Source organism: Thamnophis sirtalis, unplaced genomic scaffold (assembly GCF_051295495.1).
Source record: "Thamnophis sirtalis isolate CommonGarterSnake01/CBP01778 unplaced genomic scaffold, rThaSir2_p1.2 scaffold_10, whole genome shotgun sequence".
Lineage (NCBI taxonomy): Eukaryota > Metazoa > Chordata > Lepidosauria > Squamata > Natricidae > Thamnophis > Thamnophis sirtalis.
In genome coordinates this window covers 22946673-22969217 of record NW_028261390.1, presented here as the reverse complement: position 1 = coordinate 22969217, position 22545 = coordinate 22946673, and the positions used below count along the sequence as shown (strand labels likewise).

The window sequence follows — 22545 nt, the reverse complement described above, 5'->3', positions numbered from 1 at the left end:
TTTTATGAAGATCTGCTTTTACACAATTTCCATTCTAGTTCCTCTTCCAAAGCAATAGCAAATACCTCTGTTGTGTCTTCTGAATGATAGCCTTTCTGATATTGATCTACTGCTTTTATGTCTCCCCTTGAACTTTTTATTCCAGTTTTCTTTGCTGTTCATCTTTAGAATAGAATAGAATAGAATAGAATAGAATGGAATGGAATGGAATGGAATGGAATGGAATGGAACTGAGGTGGGGGCCCTTTAATTCCATATCTTTTGAATCTTCCTGAAGCTGGGTTGGTTTCAGTGGGGAAAAGAGTAAGGTTCTACATTTAGGCAACAAAAACGAAATGCACAGCTATAGTATAAGTGGTACCTTGCTCAGTAGCAGTAACTGTGAAAGGGATCTTGGAGTCCTAGTGTACAACCATTTATATATGAGCCAGCAGTGTGCAGCAGCTGCCAAAAAAGCCAACACAGTTCTAGCTGCATAAATAGAGAGATAGAATCAAGATCACATGAAGTGTTAATACCACTTTATAATGCCTTGGTAAGGCCACACTTGGAATACTGCATTCAGTTCTGGTTGCCTCGATGTAGAAAAGATGTGGAGACTCTGGAAAGAGTGCAGAGAAGAGCAACAAAGATGATTAGGGGACTGGAGACTAAAACATATGAAGAATGGTTGCAGGAACTGGGTATGTTTAGTTTAAGAGAAAGAAGGACTAGGGGAGACATGATAGTAGTGTTCCAATATCTCAGGGGTTGCCACAAAGAAGACGGAATCAAACTATTTTCCAAGGCACCTGAGGGTAGAACGAGAAGCAATGGATGGAAACTAATCAAGAAGAGAAGCAACTTAGAACTGAGGAGAAATTTCCTGACAATTAGAACAATTAATCAGTGGAACAGCTTGCCTCCAGAAGTTGTGAATGCCCCAACATTGCAAGTCTTTAAAAAGATGTTGGATTGCCATCTGTCTGAAACAGTATAGGGTTTCCTGCCTAGGCAGGGGGTTGGACTAGAAGACCTCCAGGGTCCCTTCCAACTCTGTTATTGTATTGTATTATTGTATTGTATTGATGGAATGGAATGGAAAGGAATGGAATGGAATGAGAGTGGAGTGGAATGGAATGGAGTGGAGTGGAATGCAGTGGAATAGAATTCACAACTTCTGGAGGCAAGTTGTTCCACTGGTTAATTGTTCTATCTTGATTGCTTTTCTCCTGATGCACTAGTTTGTCAGTCTGTTTTTAAAATATGATGTTTGAACATGATATTGTATAATGCAGATAAAATGGAAGTTTCTTGTTTCCTGTGATCAGTAACTTATTTGTCAAATATCACATGGGGAGTATAAAAGAAATTATTTGGAAAAGTTGGGGGGGGGAATTGTAGGATGCTACCTACCATCACATGTTTTCTTATCAGACAAGAGAATAAAACCTTTTGGACATGTGCAATAATAGGATCCAGGGATATTCACACAGCCCAAGGTACAGCCATGATTCCATAAGGCACATTCATTGACATCTGATAAATTAAAAAATACATAAATAATTAGGTTAGACATGCTTGTGAGTTCTTAATAGCAGCAAGCTATTATAACAATAATTAATGCAATAATGTAATTTAGATATCTTGTGAAGCTATGTTACAGAAATATTCTTTAAAAAAAATACCCATATATATATATATATATATATATATATATATATATATATATATATATATATATATATATATATATATATATATATATATATATATATATATATATATATATATATATTGGATAGATTGAAGAAAACTCAGTTTAGTTATTGACATCATATGATGCTAATATCCTGTAAAGATCAATGACAGCAGTTTAGAATGGAAATGCTTGTTTAAGTAATGTATTGGGTTGTATTTTAGTTTCTAATTTTTGATTATTCATGCCCATTGGCAAAACAAGGTAAGGTTAATAATCAGATTTGTGTCAAAGAGATTTCAAATCTCTTGAAAGACTTGTATGTTTTCAATTACTCTGCCTTGTTTTCAAATAATCAAGAAAATATCAAATGGCTGAAACTATTAAAAGCTATCCCAAACCAGAGTAATTACAGGAGACAATATTGTTACATATTACATTGCTTGTAGTTTGCACTTATTTCTGGATAAACAGTCATGCTACTTCAAGGGAAAAGGGAGTATGCATAAGTACTCAGGGTTGAACTGTGTCCTTGAAAATTCGATAAACAATCCTTAATCTCACACATGTAGAGAGACTCAACCGTAATTCCAATGGGGAAATTGTGAGCCTCCTAGATCATGCTAGATGCAAAAAAGCAAGGGAACTCCTGGAAGATTGGCATTCAGACAAAGCAGCCATCAATAGATACATAGAAATAAGCCATGTTTACATATCATTCAAAGGCACAAAAAAGCTACTGTAAGAGGGAAACAGAAAAGCCAGAACACATCCTCTCCAGCAGCTAAAACTCAGGTAGAAATTAATTCCAGACAATCTAGCAGAAACAATATAATAGCCAAAGAACTACCAAGGACAAAACTGACAGAGCCAGCTACTATATATAAACAGGGAGCAAATCCCACACTCACTCACACTGCTGATGTTACCAAGTCAGGTTATGAAATGTCTGCAAGCAAAGAGCCAAGCTCAGAGAACACTAAGAACTCCAACTATGCTACTTTATACTACAATAACCTTCAGTCATCTGGATAGGATCACAGCGTACCCACAGGGCTGTTCATTCTGCAAATGAATGTTAATCCATTTTATTGCATCCTGCAATAAAGCTTGCAACTATTAACCCAAATCTGAATCAGGCAAGCATTTTAACCATTAAAACTACCACTGTACTGTAAGTGAAAGCTGCTGTAATTTCCTTGTCACAACCATGTTCAATTGTGCATTTTTATTTCTAGCACATCATGGTTTTGCCTCCATAGAGCATAGAGTTTACATGATTTTATCCTGAATTTTCCCTTGCTGTAAGGACTCATTGTAAATCTAATATGAGCGGTTAATTAGTCTGAATGGATAAACTGAATAAGGCAGATGCCAAGACTAAAGAGTTCATCTGGACTGGGAAACTTAAGCTCCTTATGAAGCTGCTTTATAAAGAGGCATTTAGAAGGAGAGAAAAGAAGAAAACAAAAGAAGCTTGAGACCAGGACAACATGACCTTCATATTTCTCTTTTTCAGTCGGTTTTGCTGAAAAGAGAATGAATGGACTGCAGTCAACAAATAGTATGTTTTAAAAGCTCATACATTATCAGGGAAAAAACACTCACAGAAAACGATTAGATTTCATCAGTATATGATATTGTACAATATATGTGAAATTCAAGAAAAGAGTTAGGAAAATAGATAAAGAGGTCAGCTGAGTCATGGTTAGGGGAAAATTGGCAATTAGGAAATAACTCAGCACTAACTAACATGGAAATGGGGATCCCAATTGGGAATGTGGTCCTTTGGATGTAGATAACACCTAACTCATAACAATGGGGATAAGATTCTAATCCGCCCCACCCGAATGCTGAATGAAAGTTGTGTTTTATTGTTTTATTTTTTATTTACGCACTGTCTTATGTTTTATCTTGCACCCCCCTTCCCATGAACTGTAAGCCGCCCTGAGTCCCCTCAGGGAAAAGGGCGGCCTATAAATAAAAAAAAGAAAAAAAAAGAAAGAAAGAAGAAAGAAAGAACTTCCTTCCTGTATGCATTTGCTCCCTCTCTGTCCATCCTGGTTAATTATTATTTTATTCAATTCAATTGAATTTTAAATTTATGTTCTTTTTTATTTTTTTAATTGAATATCTGTAAAGATGTCTAAAGTTGCCTTTGGAGAGATGGTAGGAAGGAAGGAAGGAAGGAAGGAAGGAAGGAAGGAAGGAAGGAAGGAAGGAAGGAAGGAGAAAGAAAGAAAAAGAAAGCAAGAAAGAAGGAAGGAAGGAAAGAAAAAGGAACAAAGGAACAAAATTTGAGAGACAAACTGAGATATACTAGAACTAATCTGGTTTAAATTTTATAAACCTAAGTCTTAAATTTCTATTAGCATATAAGGAGAAAATGTCAAAGCAAGCATGTGCACATAACACAAGGGAAATAACATTTATACAGCTTTCAGTCAGATATATATATTACTTACTCAGTAGCCCTGTCTATTCACTGCTTGCCTTTATGATATTATGTCAGTAGTAGTTGTCTACCCCTGGCCCACACATAGGAAATGTACACTGAAATACTTCTTTTTACTAATAAGCCCCAAATGAAGTAAGATTGAGCTTGAGTTACTTGACTTCTTAAATCAAGGCTTGCATTAGCTTCCAGAACAGATTAACTCATCACCCAATGCCAGTGCTCTTCTTTACATCTACCCATAATGAGCATTTTTCAGCCCATCCCATCTGACAGCTGTGTTTTGAAAAAAAAGTTGAGAGAATCCTGTAGATACTGCCTTTAAACTCCTGGAGAAAATGTGGGATATAAATCTAAAAAAGAAATAAAAATCTAATCATCTCTTACTTACAAGTAAAGATTAAACAAGGCTACCCCCAATATCTTAAAATTCTTTGTATTTGTCTAAACAAACCCTGGGATTTTTCCATGTATAGGTCTTCTATATGGATCATTGGATCAGGGGTGAAATGCTTTGGAGTCTGCTACCGGTTTGGTTCGCACACATACACTGCAGGCACTAAGAAGCCTTTCCTGAGTCTGCAAAGGTAAGTAAAACACTGAGGGGCGGGGGGGGGGTACAGCTGATTGTCAGAACTTTTTAAAACTTTTTAAAAGTATTTTTTACTATTGTATTAGCCTGAAGCTGTAATAAAAATGCTTTAAAAAGTTTTTAAAAGGTTCAGACAATCATGCAGCACAGCTGATTATCAACAGCTGATTGTTGGAGCCTTTTAAAAAACTTTTTGTGACAATCAGCTGTGCTGCGCAATTATCAGAACCTTTTTAAAACTTTTTTAAAGCATTTTTAAGTACCTATTCACCCAAACTGGTGGTAAAAAATGCTTTAAAAAGTAAATAAAAGGTTCCAACAATCAACTGTGACAATCAGCTGTGCCACACGATTGTCTGAACTTTTAAAAACTTTTTAAAAGCATTTTTTAAAAATCGGCCCGAACTGATAGCATTTCAACCCTGCATTGGATGCCAGATTATCTATTGAAATAAATTCTACATGGACTACCCTTGAAAATTGTTCAGAGATTGCAATTGGTGTAAAGTAAGCAATTTGAATTTAAAAGATCCAAAATAAGTAGGCCATCTGATGCCAGTAATGAAAACACTACATTGCCAATACTGGGCAAAATTTATATTCTTAATACCCAACTTTAAATCTATAAAGGTTAGATGATTTAAATGATGGCTCCTCAGTTCATAAATTTGTTGAGTTGTTAAGATTTACTGGTGTCAAGCTCCAAGCCAAGAATGATATGGATGAATTCTTCCAAGCTGGATTCTTTATTATTTCCACAGCTATAGAAAAAATCTTGCCAGATTGAGCATTCTACTATCTGCATCTGCAATATACTTTGTGAACTATTGGGGAGAGGATGTTTCACTCTCTTTTCCTCACACATGATAGCTAAATTGCCCCCTATTTCGCTGCAATGTGCCCCCCTCCATCTTAGGGATCCATTTTTTACATACATTTCATCACACCAGGAGAGTCATTTCTGGAGAAGGTCCTGCTATCACATGGCCATCTTCTTCAGCATTACTCCCTGAATGGAGATACATTTCAGCATTTCACCCCATCTCTTTTTATTTTCATATTTACTTACTATTCAATATAAATGTCTTTCTAATGTTTTACAGTGGTACCTTGGTACTCGGCATTAATTTGTTCTGGCGGTACGATGGGTACTAAAAAAGACAACTTTCAAACAAACCATGTGAATTACCATGCAACCCTTTGTTTTGTCTGAGAAGAACTTTCTGTCTGTCCCTTTTTCTATGTCAACAATCTTCCCAATATAGCTGACTTCCTGTCTGTTCTCCATAGCCATCCTCCTCTTCCTATGACAGCATGTTGAGTACTAAACAAAGACCAAGTACTGGGGCAACATTTTCACATCAAAATGCATTGAGAACAAAATTCGACAAGTTTTGAAGCAATGAGTACCACTGAATATTCTTCTTGTTTTGAAATTTTGAAAATTCAATAGTTTCAAAATTGAAAAATAAGTAACAATTATGTTTTCTATATGAAGCATTTTTAGGCTGCATTGTGGAGCAAACATTTTCCTTATTGTGATAAGTAAAGTTACCAAGTCCTTTAGAATCCATCCTTTTGCCGATCTGTTTTAAGGGGTGCACCACCAGTATCTCGGTAGGTTGAGGAAATGGTTGTTTCAAGTTAATTACAACAATATCCTTTCCAGTGTATTTATTGGCTCTCCGAATAGTTCCAGTCCTTGAGTCAGAATAGTATATATGGTCACCAAAGATAAATATGTCATAAGCTTCACTTCTGTAGTGAAATAAAACAAGTAGAGGCCTCAGTTTATTGAAGTTGCTCATGCTCAGGATAAGGAAAATACATTACCAGTATAGCAAGGTAGTTTACCATCTTAGAAATATCTGTATAATATTTAATTGTAATCAATTTTACAAGTAACCTTTTCCATTTAATTCAAAATAGGAAAAATGAAGCTAACTTTTAATATTTGGAAATAGGATCTTTTAGTTAACTTCAGATAATTTGCACTTTTGGCAAAGAACTATTTTTCTCCTTCTGATTTTACATAATATTTCAATTTGGCCTCATTGGAGGAGATACAATAAATGTGTCACATAAAAAAATTAAACAATTTCTTATCCATTTGGAGAGACCTCAGTAGAGGTCTGCGCCCTCAGACAGAGGGGATACAGCTAATGGATGCAATTTTTTCAAATACCATTTTATATCCATAAACATACCGTCCCATTTGTCTGTATAGCTGGATGAAATGTCCATTGTAGTCACAGGTTCCAAAATATGAAATTTCATTAAAGGCGTCATACTGTATCCAGAACAACTTTACATTGATAAAGTCCAAGGAAATGGTTTTGATTTTTTCTGTGCTCCTTAAAACTCTCCGTATTTTATTTCCATCCAGATTTGCTCGATAGATGCTATCAAAAGTCCCTTCAGTAGACCAAAATAAAAACCTGCCAATAAGAACGGTTATCATTATTTCAAAAATTATCAAAGCAATTGTAAAGATAATAGATTATTTTACTCACTAATTTATTATCTAGTATTCTTCCTTTTGTTTTCATCCAGTGCTTAAACATTAAAAATACCTGCATCATTTCTTATTATCAACATACAAGTGGTTTACAACACCTGCAATATGCAGAAATGTATCTATGCATGCAGAAAGATAGAAAAGCAAATTGTCGTTTCATTAAACCAGGCATTCACTTACTAAATTGAACATATAAGGGAAGATAGGAAATATTGGGTTCGTTTCGCATTACATTTTCTCAGTGATGAAATTCATTTTTTTTTACTACCGGTCCTGTGGGCGTGGCTTGGTAGGCATGATGTGGTTTGGTGGGCATGGCAGGGGAAGGATACTACAAAATCTCCATTCCCACCCCACTCTGGGGCCAGCCAGAGGTGGCATTTGCCGGTTCTCCAAACTACTCAAAATTTCCACTACTGGTTCTCCAAACTAGTCAAACTTTCTGCTACCGGTTCTCCAGAATCTGTCAAGAACTGCTGGATTTCACCCCTGCATTTTCTCCAATCCATTACTGCATACCATTTAACTTAACTTATAAACGTGGAAATACCTTTGACTTGGGTCAACTTCTATACTTGTAGGATTGTGATTGTTCTTTATAAGTATTCGAGAATTGTTTCCATCCAAGCTGATTACTTCAATAGCTCCTTGGGAGTGAGCCAAATAAATGCCTCGATTTATCCAATCTATTGCAAATCCAGTGACATCCTTTTTTATGGAGCAGATAGTCTATTACATAAGCACATTCACACATAAAATCGAAATGGTTATACTAAAATGCCATCAATCCTTTTTCAATTACTATTAAGGCATTGGAATTCATGAGCTACAACTATATGTTCATTATGGATACTACCTTGGTTTAACATTTAAGGAAATGCCTTTAGGCATTTATTATTAAATTTAGAAGAAGAAGAAAAATCAATCCACATCTACATAAGCTATTACTCCTGAAACACAAATCTGGTCCCCCTCCCCTGTAGTTTCATAAATCTTTTCATGCTTTGGGCAGACAGCTCCTTGTTGGTAGGATAAGAAAAATTCAAGAACAAAGTTCATTTTTCACGTTTCATCTTTCTTTAGTCCTTCTTTCCCATTAGCCCAAATTTCCTGCCAATATCTATTGTGAATATCTATTCGGAGAGTCCAAGCAGGTGAACTTTCTTGATTCAGCCACTAAACATTTCTAGAATGCATAGTTTTGTCATTGCTATGGTTGAAATGACACTGTTGGAAATATCTATGCCCACCACAGGACTTAGAAAGATGAGCTACATTTGTCCCTGGATCTATTTCTCTTTCTCCTTTATCTGACTGGGTCTTGGGATACCATCCATGAATGGCAGGATTGCAGTTTAAAGAAGAGTTGACAACTGGAAAACCTGAGCATCTACAGTATTATGTGCAAAATATAGATTATACTGTATTCTATATCAAGCATCATGTGTAGTAAAGGCATAGCAAAATGTACCTCTAATACTAGACCAGGAGTTTTAAACATTTCAGGCCACAAATTCTATATAGCGTATTTTTGGGAGTATAAGACACACTTTCCCCTCTCCCCCAAAAGAGGGTGAAAATTTGGGTGGGTCTTATACATCGAATGTAGCCCCGTCCACCCACTGGGCCCCACCCTTTGGCCTCTGCCTCCCAGCAACTTGTCTCTTTGCAGCAAACCACCTTTTTCAGTTTCAGCTTCAACACAGGATGATTAGCATAAGCAGCTGATTGTCGGTTGGATCAGCCTCCTGACCATCAGCTGTTTCAGGCTGCAGTAACTGCCATTGCCTTTTACTGCCTTCGCGTGATCCATTTTCAGCATCCACATCCCATTTTTGCCTCTGCGTGCCCCATTTTCCGCACACTCCGATCTGATTTCGAATGGGATGTGCAGAGGCTGAAAACAGAATGCAGAGGCTGAAAATGGGGCACACGGAGGTGACAATAGGCTATGGCAATCCGTGCAGCCTGAAACAGCTAATCATCGAGAGACAATCAGCTGCTTGTGCTAATCAGACTGTGCTGAAACTGAAAAAGACTGTTTGCTGTTTGCTGCAAAGATACAAATTACTGGGAGACAGAGGCAGATTTTTTTTCTTGTTATCCTCCCCAAAAGCTAGGTGTGTCTAATACTTTGGAAAGTCTTATACTCTGAAAAATACACTATGTATTTTAAGTTCCAGAATTCTTTATCAAAGGCAAAATTCTAGTGTGGTGTTTTTCAACATCAGCAAATTTTCAGATATGTGTCCCATGCTGCCGGAGAATTCTCAGAACTGAAATTCATATATCTTAAGTTTGCTGAGAGTGAAAAACATTGTTCTATACAAAAACTGGCCACATTTGAGTGACCATTTTCATTTGTTTGTTTGACCTTGATCATTCAAAGTATTTCCACCCAATATAGACACTGGTTTCTTTCTTCTTTCGTCAAATATAATAAGGAGAAATGATGAGAATGGTCTGCCATCTAAATTGCGTTAACTTCATCAGCCCCCAAGATAAACAGCATGTGGTATCACTTCCTTTCCAAGAAAAAACAGAGATCCTTTTTTGGTTAAAAATGTCCCTTCTTATTTACAATCAGGAAGAATTTTGAAAAGTATTATTTCCTTACCTCTTGATTTGAACCATCCAAATGTACACGTTGTAGAAGACATTTTTCTTTGTCCACCCAATAAAGATATTTTGCTTCATAATGGTAATCAGTTAATGCTGATAAGCCAACATCAGCTACCAGTCTTTGGTGATTGGTTCCTTCTACATCTATTCTATAGATCACATTTCCTTGGCTGAAAACTAGGAATGGTACAGGAGCTAAAGAGAAAAAAAGTGAAAAGTGACAAAATGCCTGGCTCCAAAGCAAATGGTTCTATTTTATTCTTTTCTGCATTATAGGTAAATGTAAAGGTTCCCCTTGAACATATATGCTAGTCATTCCTAGGGGGCAGTGCTCATATTCATTTCAAAGCTGAAGAGCCAGTGCTGTCCAAAGACATCTCCATGGTCATGTAGCCAGCATGACTAAACACTGAAGATGCACAGAACACTGTTACCTTCCCACCAAAGTGGTCCCTATTTTTCTACTTGCATTTTACATGCTTTTGAACTGCTAGGTTGGCAGAAGTTGGGACGAGTAACAGGAGCTCACTCTGTTACGCAGCGCTAGGGATTCGAACTGCTGACCATTCTGAATAACATGCTCAATGTCTTAGCCAATGAGCCACCACATCCCTTTTCTGCATTACAGATTTCTGCAAGTTCAACATTTAATACATCCTTCAAAAATATGAAATGTAGCAAAATATCCAGTTCGAAAGTTTTGGATAGCGGTTAAGTATTGACTTAGAAACCAGGAGAGTGTAAGTTCTAGTTCCTTCTTAGCCATTAAAAACCAGCTGGATGGCTTTAAGGACAGTCAATTTTTCTCTGCCCAGCCCACCTCACAAAGCTTTGGTTGCAGGGGAAATAGGAGAATTATATCTGTCTGTCTGTCTGTCTGTCTGTCTGTCTGTCTGTCTATCTATCTATCTATCTATCTATCTATCTATCTATCTATCATCTATCTATCATCTATCTATCATCTATCTATATCTATCTTCTATCTATCTGTCAGTATCATCTATAACTATCTATCTATTATCTATCTATCTATCTATCTATCTATCTATCTATCTATCTATCTATCTATCTATCTATCTATCTTCTATCTATCTTATGACTAGTCTTCACATTTATGATTGTCTGCAGTCACATGGTCAATTTTGGGTACTTGGCAACCAGCATGAATTCACAACAGTTGCAGCATCTTTAGGTCATGTGATCGAATTTGCTTAACAACTGTGCAAAAAAAATCATAAAATCAGGAGTGATTCACTTAATAGCTTTATTATTTAGTGACAAAAGTTCCAATCCCAATGTGATTGTAAATTGACGACTACTTATACAGTCCCACATCTGCTATCTAAAGCAAGAATCACTAGTTATGGTGTTTTTAATTACACTCAAGGAACTATATTTTAATGGACTATTGGTCCATTGTGTGTATGAAATGAATCAACATGAAGTTGCATTGGCTATTTAGACATGGAGCTCACAATCTCCTGACAGTGTGTTAACCATGGGAAAGTCTCCGGAACCCTGAATAGCTATCATTTTCCAAGAGTTTCCTTCTGTCCAAATCGATACAACAGATTGGTCAAGCTACAGATCCTGTGATACAACTAGAAGATGGGCTTTTTCTGCTGTAGCCCCTGCTTTCTGGAATATTGTCCCCTCGGAGATTAGAATGGACTCAATTGTTGACCTTTCGCAAGGTTTTAAGAACTTGCCTGTCTACCAGGGCCTGGCTCTTGCAATGTGTTAAAGGCCTCATTTGTTAAAGGCTATCAATTGATTAAGCATCATGGCTGCTGTTTGTACTTATTTATTTTGTGAAAGTTTTTATTTTTTCGATGTTTTTAAATTGTTTTATAGTTTTATAAATGTAAGCTTCCCAGAGTCATTGGTTGAGTTATAGAAATTGAATAGATGAAGAAATTAATGAAGAAAGAAAGAAAGAAAAAAGAAAGAAAGAAAGAAAGAAGAGAAAGAAAGAAGAGAAAGGAGAGAGGAAGGAAGAAAGGAAGTCGTGACTAGATATACATGCATACACAAACATACACATGGCATGCTCACATGCATATGTTTAATAATTTCCCCTGCAACTATACAGAGTGAAGTCCCAGTGAGACAGAGCTCTCTCTGTGTGTGTATGTGTGTGTTTGTGTGTTGCAAATGCTCTTCCTTTCCTTCTCCACCCCAGTGGAGAAAAAGCTTTTTAGGCTTTTATATGCTTGAGTTCTTATTTCCTCTACGGACAGCAAACTAGCAACTTTGCTTAAGAGCTAACATCAAATGTTGGTGTTCCATACTCATGAATTTTAAAATCTTCTATGTAAACGATCCCCTTAATATTTATTTCCTCATTTACAAGTTATGTTATACAAGGAAAAGTGAATCCAAGATTTGAACTGGAATGGCTCTTCGACTAAATGCAAGATGCAATTGAGTCATTTATATGCCAAGTTTCACACATTCAAAGAATGGTGAGAGAGAGGAGGAGCTCTGCCTATTCACGGGTGCCAATAAGCATCCTAGACAGACACATTCATGTCGAGATGTCTGGTTCCCATTTGAAGAGGCGTCTTCATGCTCTCTTCCACAGAAGATGCTGTTTAAATACTTTTTTTGTTTTAAAAAAAGGTCAATATACAAAGAACAAAAAGCAAAAACAGACAGTGGAAGGAAAAATCATACAATAAAGCTAGGAATCAGCATTATATTTAGAGAGTGGATTCAGTGTAACTAGCCAAATAAGATTAGTCAGATTTCCCTGAGAAAGTATTTCCACAGTTTGGGGGCTGATGTGCAAAAGACATACAAAATATCACCATCTTCATATTTCAGAAGAAGGAGGAAAACTTGGGGAGGAAGGGACTCAGTGTTTCCTTTCACCAAAAGAAGCTTTTACGACAGACTGGTCAAAAACAATACACTAACCTTACCGCTTACGTGACAAGACCTCTTGTCATCTCCCAAAGAATAGCCTGGCATACAGGAGCAGATAAAGGATCCGGGGACATTGAGGCAATTTTGGCTACAAATCTGGATCCTACCTTCCAGACATTCGTCTATATCTGAAAAATAGTAATGTATAGATCAGAGCAGAAATAAGACGTTTGCAAATGTTTTCCTATGTATCGCCTAATGATATCAGTGCCTTGATCAGTGAAGATGCATTTCAATTCCTCTAGTTCATGGGTGTCAAACTCGATCACGTCAAAAGATGTATTGTGGTGTATCATGACTTTTTTGCCTTTGTGGAGCCGGGGTGGACGTGGCCAGCCCATGATGCATCTGGACCACGAGGTACCAGTTTGACAGATCTGCAAATAGTTAAAACAGCATTGGGGACTGTATATGTCTAAATAATGCTGATGTTTTTCCAGAGCAAAATCCATCTTTTTATGCAAGTGCCCTGATCCATCAGGGTGGCTTTGACCATATTTATAACGAAGCAGGTGTTCTATTTATATTGCTTTGCATCTATCGTTTAATAGTTTCCAGTGAACCAAAGTGCAGAGCACTTATTTTGAACATTGCTTACGTAAATGCTTATGCATTTGACATATTATTCCAATACTTCATAATGCATCTCTTTTTTGAAAAAAAAATCATTTCACGGTGATACATATTGTATGATCAGGTGATCAGAAGGATTACTGCATGAGTCCTTGGCCTGTTTCCCCACCTATCCCAATCCATTCTCCAACATAAGAGCTTCATTCAGTGATGGGTTTCGGATCCCGTTGCAGCCAGTATGGTGAAATGGGGCCCAGCGTCTCCCACACGCACACGTGCAGCATGCACGCACACGTGTGCAGCATACACATATGTCCTTACCTCTGCGATGCCTCCGTGATGCTCCAGCTGCTTGGCGGATGGTTTCCCCATCTTTTCTTATTAGAAAATCAGTGTTCTGACCTAGGCTTCCTAAGAGCATGAAGCAGACTCCTCGTTCCAATAAAATCTCTTTTATTTAGGAATTCCTCTCCAGCAAAGTCCCAGCAAACAGTCCTTCCTGAGATTTCACAACTACAGATCTTTATCGGGCTTGGAGAGCTGCCAGGCCGATATCTTCCAAACGCCACTCTGTAGCAGGCTGACTTGGCAAGAAGTCAGGAACAGATCTTCACCCTAATGAATTGAACTAATTGTCTCCTGCAAACTTCACTTCCCTTTTGCTCTTCTTTATTCCTTCTGGGAAGGGCCATTCACCGCCCACCTGTGCCCTTATTCCCAGGTTGGCCCTTATTCCTTAGCTGTTCCCTTCTCCTGGCAGCTATGTGCATGTGCACATCAGAACAGACGCTAGCTGTTCTTCTGCCCCACTGATATCTGACTCCAAAGGCAACTCATAACTGTCGGATGGCCCTGGCCACATCTCTGCCTCCAACGCAGAGCACTCATCAAAGCATTCCCCAGACTCCAGGACTGGCCCATGTTCCTCCCCAACCTCCTCACTGTTTGAGTCTGTCACCAACTCCGCTGACTGCTGGCAGGGGACAACAATCTGTTTCTTATTCAGAGTTGGGCTAATCATTTTTGGCTACTACATTAGTTAACCCAATATATTTTTAACATCACCTGCTTGGGCAGGATCCAATCTAGGTCAGTCACCTGGACCAGAAATTTTGCCTTTCAAGTTTTTGGACTTGTGCTGGAGCCCATCTTCAGGGAACTCCTCTCCAGCAGACTATGTTAAAGAGAAGGTCCCTGAAGATGGGTTCCAGCATGAACCCAAAAACTCGGAAGAGGAAACCTCTGGTCCCGCTCAACGACCTAGATTACTGTAGATCTTGTAACATTATCTTGGGACACGTATATTTGCCTTCATCACCTGCTTCTCTTTTAGTCTTGAAGTGAAGCAGCTGCAGCTAACAAAAAAGTCTGTCTACAAAAAAACTTGACAGGCACTAGTGAAAGAAAGCCCCAGTTTCTGCTCTGTATGCTCAAAAGCCTCTTTATGCCATCTCAGCAGAGACAGCCTGAGAGAATGAGTCTAAATAATGAATCACGTCTTTGCAAAGCTGGCAGTAAAATTCAGAATCCTTAGACACAAGGAACTACATTTATCAAGAATAAAAAGCAAAGTTCCAGTTACAGAAAGTGAAACATTAGTATGCATGGCATGAAGACAGAGAGACTCACTAGGGGACTGCAAAGCAAATCACAGTCCTTTTTAATAAATACAGAACCTCAAAACGAGCAGTTTGGTGCAACTTTGAAATATACTTTTGAAAAAACAGAATTTCTAGGCTTGTTGGGAAAAGGAGTTATCTGTGGCACATCCTGTCTTTTGTTTGTTTGTTTGCATTTGTTTGTTTAATTTGCCTATAATGATTTCTGTAGCTCAAGGTCTCTCAATTATTGTGAGCACATTTTTTTTATTCCACAATAAACTCTCATAATGTAAGAGTGAAATTTTGAGTCAAGAGCAATAAAATTCCCCTCCAGACACTGAGCAGAACTAGAAATAATAACTGTACTAACCCCTAAACAATAACCCAAGTCATTTGTATAACTTTCAAATGTAACAAATGCACTGACTTTTCATTTTCAGCAACAAATAACACCACAAAACATTTTGCAATAATAACAAAGGAAGTCCCAAAGGTGCATTGTTTCAAGAGGCAATTGGACTTACTGGTTTTTCTTTGAAGATGTTTCGCTTCTCATCCAAGAAGCTTCTATGAGAAATGAAACATCTTCAAAGAAAAATCAGAAATTCCAATTGCCTCTTGAAAAAAGCATCTTTGGACAACCATGAACTGCATGACTGAGAATCTCCATATATATTTAGCAATAACAAAGGAAGTTTACACAAGACAAGTTATTAAACACTGGGATTCTATTAAGTATTTTTTTTGCTGAAAATTGAAAAAATGAATTGGTGATTAATAGATTTGCTGTTTTAAAAAGTTGCACACAAAAAGAAGTTAATTATGGTACAGGTGTAATTAGGAATGAGATAGGATTGTTTGTAACTGCTGCAAAGAAAATTGGGAGTTGCTTCCTTATATACAGTATATTTTCTAATTTATATTTCTTAATCACACTTCTTAATTTCTCAAGTCACACTTTTTCTTTTCTCTAATATTACTTTTATGTTTATCTTTTATCTCTGATTGCACACCAGGTCTATAACATCTGAAAGGATGATCTAATAGCACTACTATGTAGCATCCAGTGTGTAGGATTGGAGTAAATGATGAATTGTTTCCATGACAGGCTGACAGGACCTTACAACTCAGAAATTCAATGAATAATAAACAAAATGGTCATGGAAATCCAACTTTAGATAGAGATGGACTGATGGACACTGGCTCTGAAAATATAGACCCAATAGCAGTGACAAATAAAACATAGTGAAACCATTTTACCAATAATAATTCATTTGATGAAAATGTATTGATTTTGGGACACTTTCCACTGAAGCAATCTAAGGAACAAGTCCCACAGGGTTCAAGGGATTTATTTCCAATTAAATGTGCATAACATTGAAGTTAATACACATTAAATGCATAGAAGCCTCTGGTTTTCTTGAGGTGTGTGACTATTACTCCCATAATCCTCAAGCATAATACTTAAGTAGTCTGACCAATAATCAGGCTGAAGAGGTTATAAGAGTTGTATCAAGTGGAGTAGCTACTAGGCAAGTTACTAGTTTAACAGCTATGCCACCTTCCCAAAGAAACTGCTAAAAACTAAACCGTGTAAGAATCAAGTCATTTTGCCAGATTATATTTCCCAGGTCAGATAAATTGGCAAAACCAATTACTCCTAAAATAATATAAACAAAAAAATAGTGTGTTTGTAGTGTAGATTAAGCCTTGGATTTTTTGAACAATTACAATATAAAAATATTCAGGTACTTCAAGTCTTATCAGTATCAAATACTTAGTTTCTAGCATTTTACTGAGATTACGGTATATCAGATCTGGGGTGCAAAAATCTAGACCACCACCAGAAAGCAAGCATTACAGTCCAGTTTCTTCAAGAATAATCCTCATTTTTCCAGATCAACAATTACATTTATTAAAATGTTTTTCATGGGCACTTTTATTTTGTTGACAAGACTTTGTGGGAAAGACTACAAGACCTGCTATCAATCAGTTAGATTATTGTAACAGATGTTGTGCATTTGCCAAATCAAAAGACACAATTAAATAAAAGAAATAGCAATACTAATATAAATGCAATAAGTCTCTGAGGCTGTCTGAAGTTCTAACTTCACTCACCAAAGCAAGAGGAATTTTCCTTCCCCATTTGGTATCCTCTGGGACAGTTTCTGACCTCTTGAATTGACAGATCAATAATACTCATTTTAAAAACAACTGGCAAAAATTTGGAAAAGAGAAACATCATTTTTAAAAGTTTGTTTTTTAAAAAAAAATCTGCAGTAGTACACAGCTTATTTTAACTTTTGTCATACCCTGGCATAAAAATATAGCAGGTGTAACAATTCTTCAAGATGCCCTCGTCTGTAATAACCAAAGAAATCTTGTTCCAGCTTGATTATTCATTCCTGCCTCATTGGACAACTGTGGTGCGGCCTTATCAGTAGCTCTGAAGAACTTAGAAGAAATTCCAGGGTGATTTCTTCAGTGCCTGTGCTTCCACATCCTTTTTATGTAATGGTGGGGGGTTCTTTTTTCTTCTTCTTTTTTTCCTTTTGGAAACCAAGTATGAAATGCCTGACCCGCTTGTTACAAATTTAATGCGGCTTAAAAACAAAATACACGTCCAAGTCCCAGGACTGAAGCAAAGCAACAAATGAACAAACTGTTGAGGTCTCTAAAGATGTTAAGTAAAATGAAACAAAGTCAATTTCTAGGAGCCTTTCAAAATAATTCTTTTCTATCCGTTCTGCTGAAAGTGTTAGAAATCCTCCAGACACAAATCTCTGTTTTACCCTGGTAGTAGAAGGACTCTCCTCTTTATACAGCTTGTTCCCCAACCTCCCTTTCTTTTCTTTTTAGTGCCACTTGAGTGAAGCTTGTGTTTGCAAATAGAAACGAAGCCAACAACTTGCTGAAGTGAAGCCATCCACCCTGTCAGCAACCGGCTGAGACCCCCCTCTTGCTATAAATGCCTGATTAGGATGGCTGTGTGTTTGTGTCAGATTTTTTAAAAAATTTAAGTATTTAACGTAAAATGTTTTACTTTATGTTGCAGTAGTATTTAAATTTATATTTACAGTTATTTGTCTTCTAATTCTTTTATTCTCACACACCCCCATTGAAGCCAGTGGTTGAGAAAGAAAAAGTGCTGGAACTAGAGGTGGGTTTCTGCTGGTTCGCCCCGGATTGGCTCCGCCCACCTACCCGGACGCTTCTGTACATGCACAGAAGCGTCGCACGAGCAAACCGGTAGTTAAATAAACTGAAACCCACCACTGATTGGAATGACTAAAAATATAATAAATACAGGTAGTTCTTGATTTAGATAAGTTCATTTAATGACCATTCAAAGTTACGGCATTGAAAAAAGTGACTTATGACCATTCCCCACATTTACGACCATTGCAGCATCCCTGTGGTCATGTGATCAAAATTCAGATGCTGGGCAACTGATCTCATATTTATGATGATTGCAGGGTCATAGGTTCATGTGATCATCTTTTGTGACATTTTAAGGTGCAAAATCAATGGGGAAGCCATATTCACTTAATAACCATGTTACTATTCTTAACTACAGGTAGTCCTCGAGTTAGGACCACAATTGAGCCCAAAATTTATGTTGCTCAGCAAAACATTTCAGTGAGTTTTGACCCACTTGATGACTTTTCTTGCCTCAGTTGTTAAGTGAATCACTGCAGTTTTTAAATTAGTAATATGGTTGTTAGGTGAATCTAGATTCCCCATTGACTTTGCTTGTCAGAAAGTTGCAAAAGGGGATCACATGACCCCAAGACACTGCAACCGTCATAAATATGAACCCGTTGCTAAGCATCTGAATTTTGATCATGCGACCCTGGGGATGCTGCAGCAGCTGAAGTGTAAAAACTGGTCATAAGTCACATTTTTCAGTGCCATTGTAACTTTTAATGGTCTCTAAATGAACTGTTGTAAGTCGAGGACTACCTGTACTACAATGATTCACATAACAACTGTGGCAAGAAAGTTTGTAAAATAAAGCAAAATTAACTTAACATCTGTTTAGCTTAACAAGCGAAATTTTGGACTCAGTTGTGGTCATAAGTCAAGGACTTACCTGTACAGGGTGGGGCATAACCTTTTCCTAGGGGGTCACAGCAACACTTGTAATAACAACACAAATAATTCATACACCATTCGAAAGCCCATCAAAAACTGAGTTTATTGACACGATTTAATAGTCAGTATGACCACCATTAGCCCTTCGAACAGCATTCAAACGAGGTGGATAAGAACACAACAAATCTTCAAACAGTTCCGTTCGATTTTCCAGATTTTTCAACACAGTTTCCAAATTCATTCTCAAAGTTTCAACCGAAACAAATTTAACATTTAATAGCTCATTCAATTCAGTTTTTTATGGGCTTTAAAATGAGGTGTCGCGGAAGTTGTAAACTGCTGTCGATCTTGCTGTGACCCCCTAGGAAAAGGTTATGCCCCGCCCTCTGGAAAATCTGGAAAATCGAACGGAACTGTTTGAAGATTTGTTGTGTTCTTATCCACCTCGTTTGAATGCTGTTCGAAGGGCTAATGGTGGTCATACTGACTATTAAATCGTGTCAATAAACTCAGTTTTTGATGGGCTTTCGAATGGTGTATGAATTATTTGTGTTGTTATTACAAGTGTTGCTGTGACCCCCTAGGAAAAGGTTATGCCCCGCCCTGTACATAAAATAATCCGGCAAAGTACTGAATATCATCTACCGCATTTCAGAAATAAAAAAGGATCAAATAGTATATAGCAATAGCACTTAGACTTATATACCGCTTCATAGTGCTTTTACAGCCCTCTCTAAGCAGTTTACAGAGTCAGCATATTGCCCCAACAACCTGGGTTCTCATTTTATTCACCTGTATAGAAGGCAGGGGTGGGTTGCTACCAGTTTTACTACTGGTTCGCAACCCACACGCAATGCATGTGTGCACTTGATTCACACGCACATGCACTGTTCAATGTAAATTGTTCTACACACGTACAGAACAATTTACAGTGAACTGTGCATACGCAGTCACTAAAATCCAAAATGGCGGAGGCCCAGCAGTGGCGAGGGAACCGGTTTGGGGGCGTGGCAAGCCTGGGTCACTGCTGGTTCTGCTACCTAGGTCTGACTTCTGCTACCTAGGTCAGCTAAGCCGGGCCGAACCAGCAGCAACCCACCTCTGATAGAAGGCTGAGTCAGCCTTGAGCTGGTGAGATTCAATCTGCCAAACTGCTGATATATATTTGGTGCCTCCATTTTATTTAAATCCAGGAGAGTACGTGTGATATAAAAATAATTCTCTTCTACCACTCTTTGAAATCTATTTACCTCTGTCTAATGGGAGAGCTTAGCTGGGAGCTTTGTAGGTTATGTATAACTTTAAAATCCTTGCTGGCTTGATTTGTTCCTAGTGAAATTGGGGACTTAATCAACTGCTTAAGTCGGAAACATATTCCTGGGAAGTATCAAGTTGACTGTATCATTTCTGCTGGAATGGGAGGCTACAGCAGCTGGTCATCCTGGCAGTGCCAAGAAGGCACCACAGCTGTATGTAAAACCCTTCCTGGGAATGTTGACTTTCTTGGCCCCAATTACCAAGAGTTTATGTCCTTGCACTCTGGAAGAGAAATAGCATGAAATACTGATTAGTGGTTGCATCATTCTCTCCCATCCAAAGAACAAGAGCATGAAAAATGTTCTTTCATGTTTAGGCATCTCTACTTAGTAACGTCTTATTTACTTTATGTGTTCCATATGTTGCTATGAAGTTGATAAGGGAATCTAATTGCCTTATATCTGACAAGGTAATTTCTCACTTTCCTTATTTGAACTTCTTAGCTTTTTATACAAATCTAGATGTATGCTCAAAAACCTCTATCATGGAATATACCTGCCTTGCTAAAATGATCCAGAAATATATTTATATAAAGATGGATTTGTACCGTCTTATTATTTTATGCAATTATTTTTTTCCCTATTATTATGCAGAATGAGGTGGATTCTCTTACACCAGGGATGTCAAACTCACATCGTCATGGCAGCGTCAGAAGACGTATTGGAAGTTTTTTCCCTCTTCGCTAAACCAGGCGTGGGCGTAACCAGTGTGTGACGCATCCAGCCCCAAAGGCTGGGAGTTTGACAACCTTGTCTTACATGATGAGAAGAACAATAGAAATAGCCTTCCCTGGCACCACCTCTTCAACGGAGGCACATCTGTACAGGTAGACCACAACTAAACCCAAAATTCATTTTACTAAGTGAGAAATTTGTTAAGTGAGTTTTGGCCCATTTTATGACTTTTCTTACCAGATTTGTTAAGCGAATCACTGCAGTTCTTAAATCGGTAACACGGTTGTTGAGTAAATCTGGTTTCCCCATTGACTTTGCTTGTCAGACGGTCGCAAGAGGGGATCACGTGACTCTGGGACACTGGAACCCTCATAAAGGTGAGTCAGTTGCCCAGCATCCGAATGTAAATCACATGACCATGGGGATGCCGCAACAGTCATGAGTGTGAAAAATGGTCATGTCACTTTTTTTTAGTGCCATTGTAACTTTGAACAGTCATTAAATGAACTGCTGAATGTACTGTATCAGTTGCTTTGTACTCCATCAATTTGCCATCTGCCCTTAAATACAATGGAGGAAACATTTATCATAGGCTGTTTGGCTTGTTAGAAATCTATTGTTGACTAGGGAGTAAATAGATCTCCATGCCATCAAGATATAATATGCAGTGAATAATACTGTAAATGTCAAGATACTGTAGCTTGACCAGAGGTGGTATTCAGCCAGTTTTGACAGGTTCTGGAGAAGTTCAGAGAACCAGCAAATAGGCTGGCCTTGCCTCTGCTGCCTCCCAGACGATCTTCTTTTGTTGCCCTGAACAGGAGAACGGAACTAGAAAGCAGGTTAGTGGGGTGGGGAGGGAATGGGGATTTTGCAGTATCCTTCCCCTGCCACGCCCACAAATCCACACCCACAAACCCACACCCAGAAACCGACCCCCACAGAACCAGTAGTACAAATTTTTGAATCCCACCACTGAGCTTGACCCAACAAAACTTCTTGAGGCAGCCATGCCATACCCCAGAGGACCAAATTACAACATGAAAACCATAACCCCAAAGCTGGCATTCTTATTTTTACAGAGTCCCAAAAACTTCTAAGAGCTGAGGTGGCGCAGTGGTTAAATGCAGCACTACAGGCTACTTCAGCTGACTGCAGTTCTGCAGTTCGACTGTTCAAATCTCAGCAGCTCAGGGTTGACTCAGCCTTCCATCCTTCCGAGGTGGGTAAAATGAGGACCCGGATTGTTGTTGGGGGCAATATGCTGACTCTGTATACCGCTTAGAGAGGGCTGAAAGCCTATGAAGCGGTATATAAGTCTAACTGCTATTGCTATTCTACAGCTGTTGTTTCTCTTGCTGGCTACAGATAAGAATGTGCACAACTGGGAAGGGAACCAAAGCGTTAAAATAAAAGCAGGTTTTCAAAAATTAGAGATATCGGGGTGATTTTGAAATTTATTGATATTCTGTCTATGATTTACATAGCTGTC

At 38.0% G+C, this 22545-nt stretch overlaps 1 protein-coding gene across 1 annotated transcript in view; it reads right to left on the bottom strand.

Annotated features, from left to right (window-relative positions):
• Window positions 1–17731, bottom strand: part of EGF (epidermal growth factor) — a 59496-nt gene extending 41765 nt beyond the window's left edge. The window contains exons 1-7 of the mRNA XM_087724213.1: window positions 17086–17731; window positions 12790–12921; window positions 9861–10060; window positions 7794–7972; window positions 6933–7163; window positions 6281–6483; window positions 1396–1518 (exon numbers count right to left, since the gene is read on the bottom strand). Of these exons, the coding sequence (XP_087580339.1) occupies window positions 1396–1518; window positions 6281–6483; window positions 6933–7163; window positions 7794–7972; window positions 9861–10060; window positions 12790–12921; window positions 17086–17212 (1195 nt within the window). The 5' untranslated portion in view covers window positions 17213–17731. The remainder of the gene's footprint in view (window positions 1–1395; window positions 1519–6280; window positions 6484–6932; window positions 7164–7793; window positions 7973–9860; window positions 10061–12789; window positions 12922–17085) is intronic.
• Between the last annotated feature and the right edge of the window lie 4814 nt (window positions 17732–22545).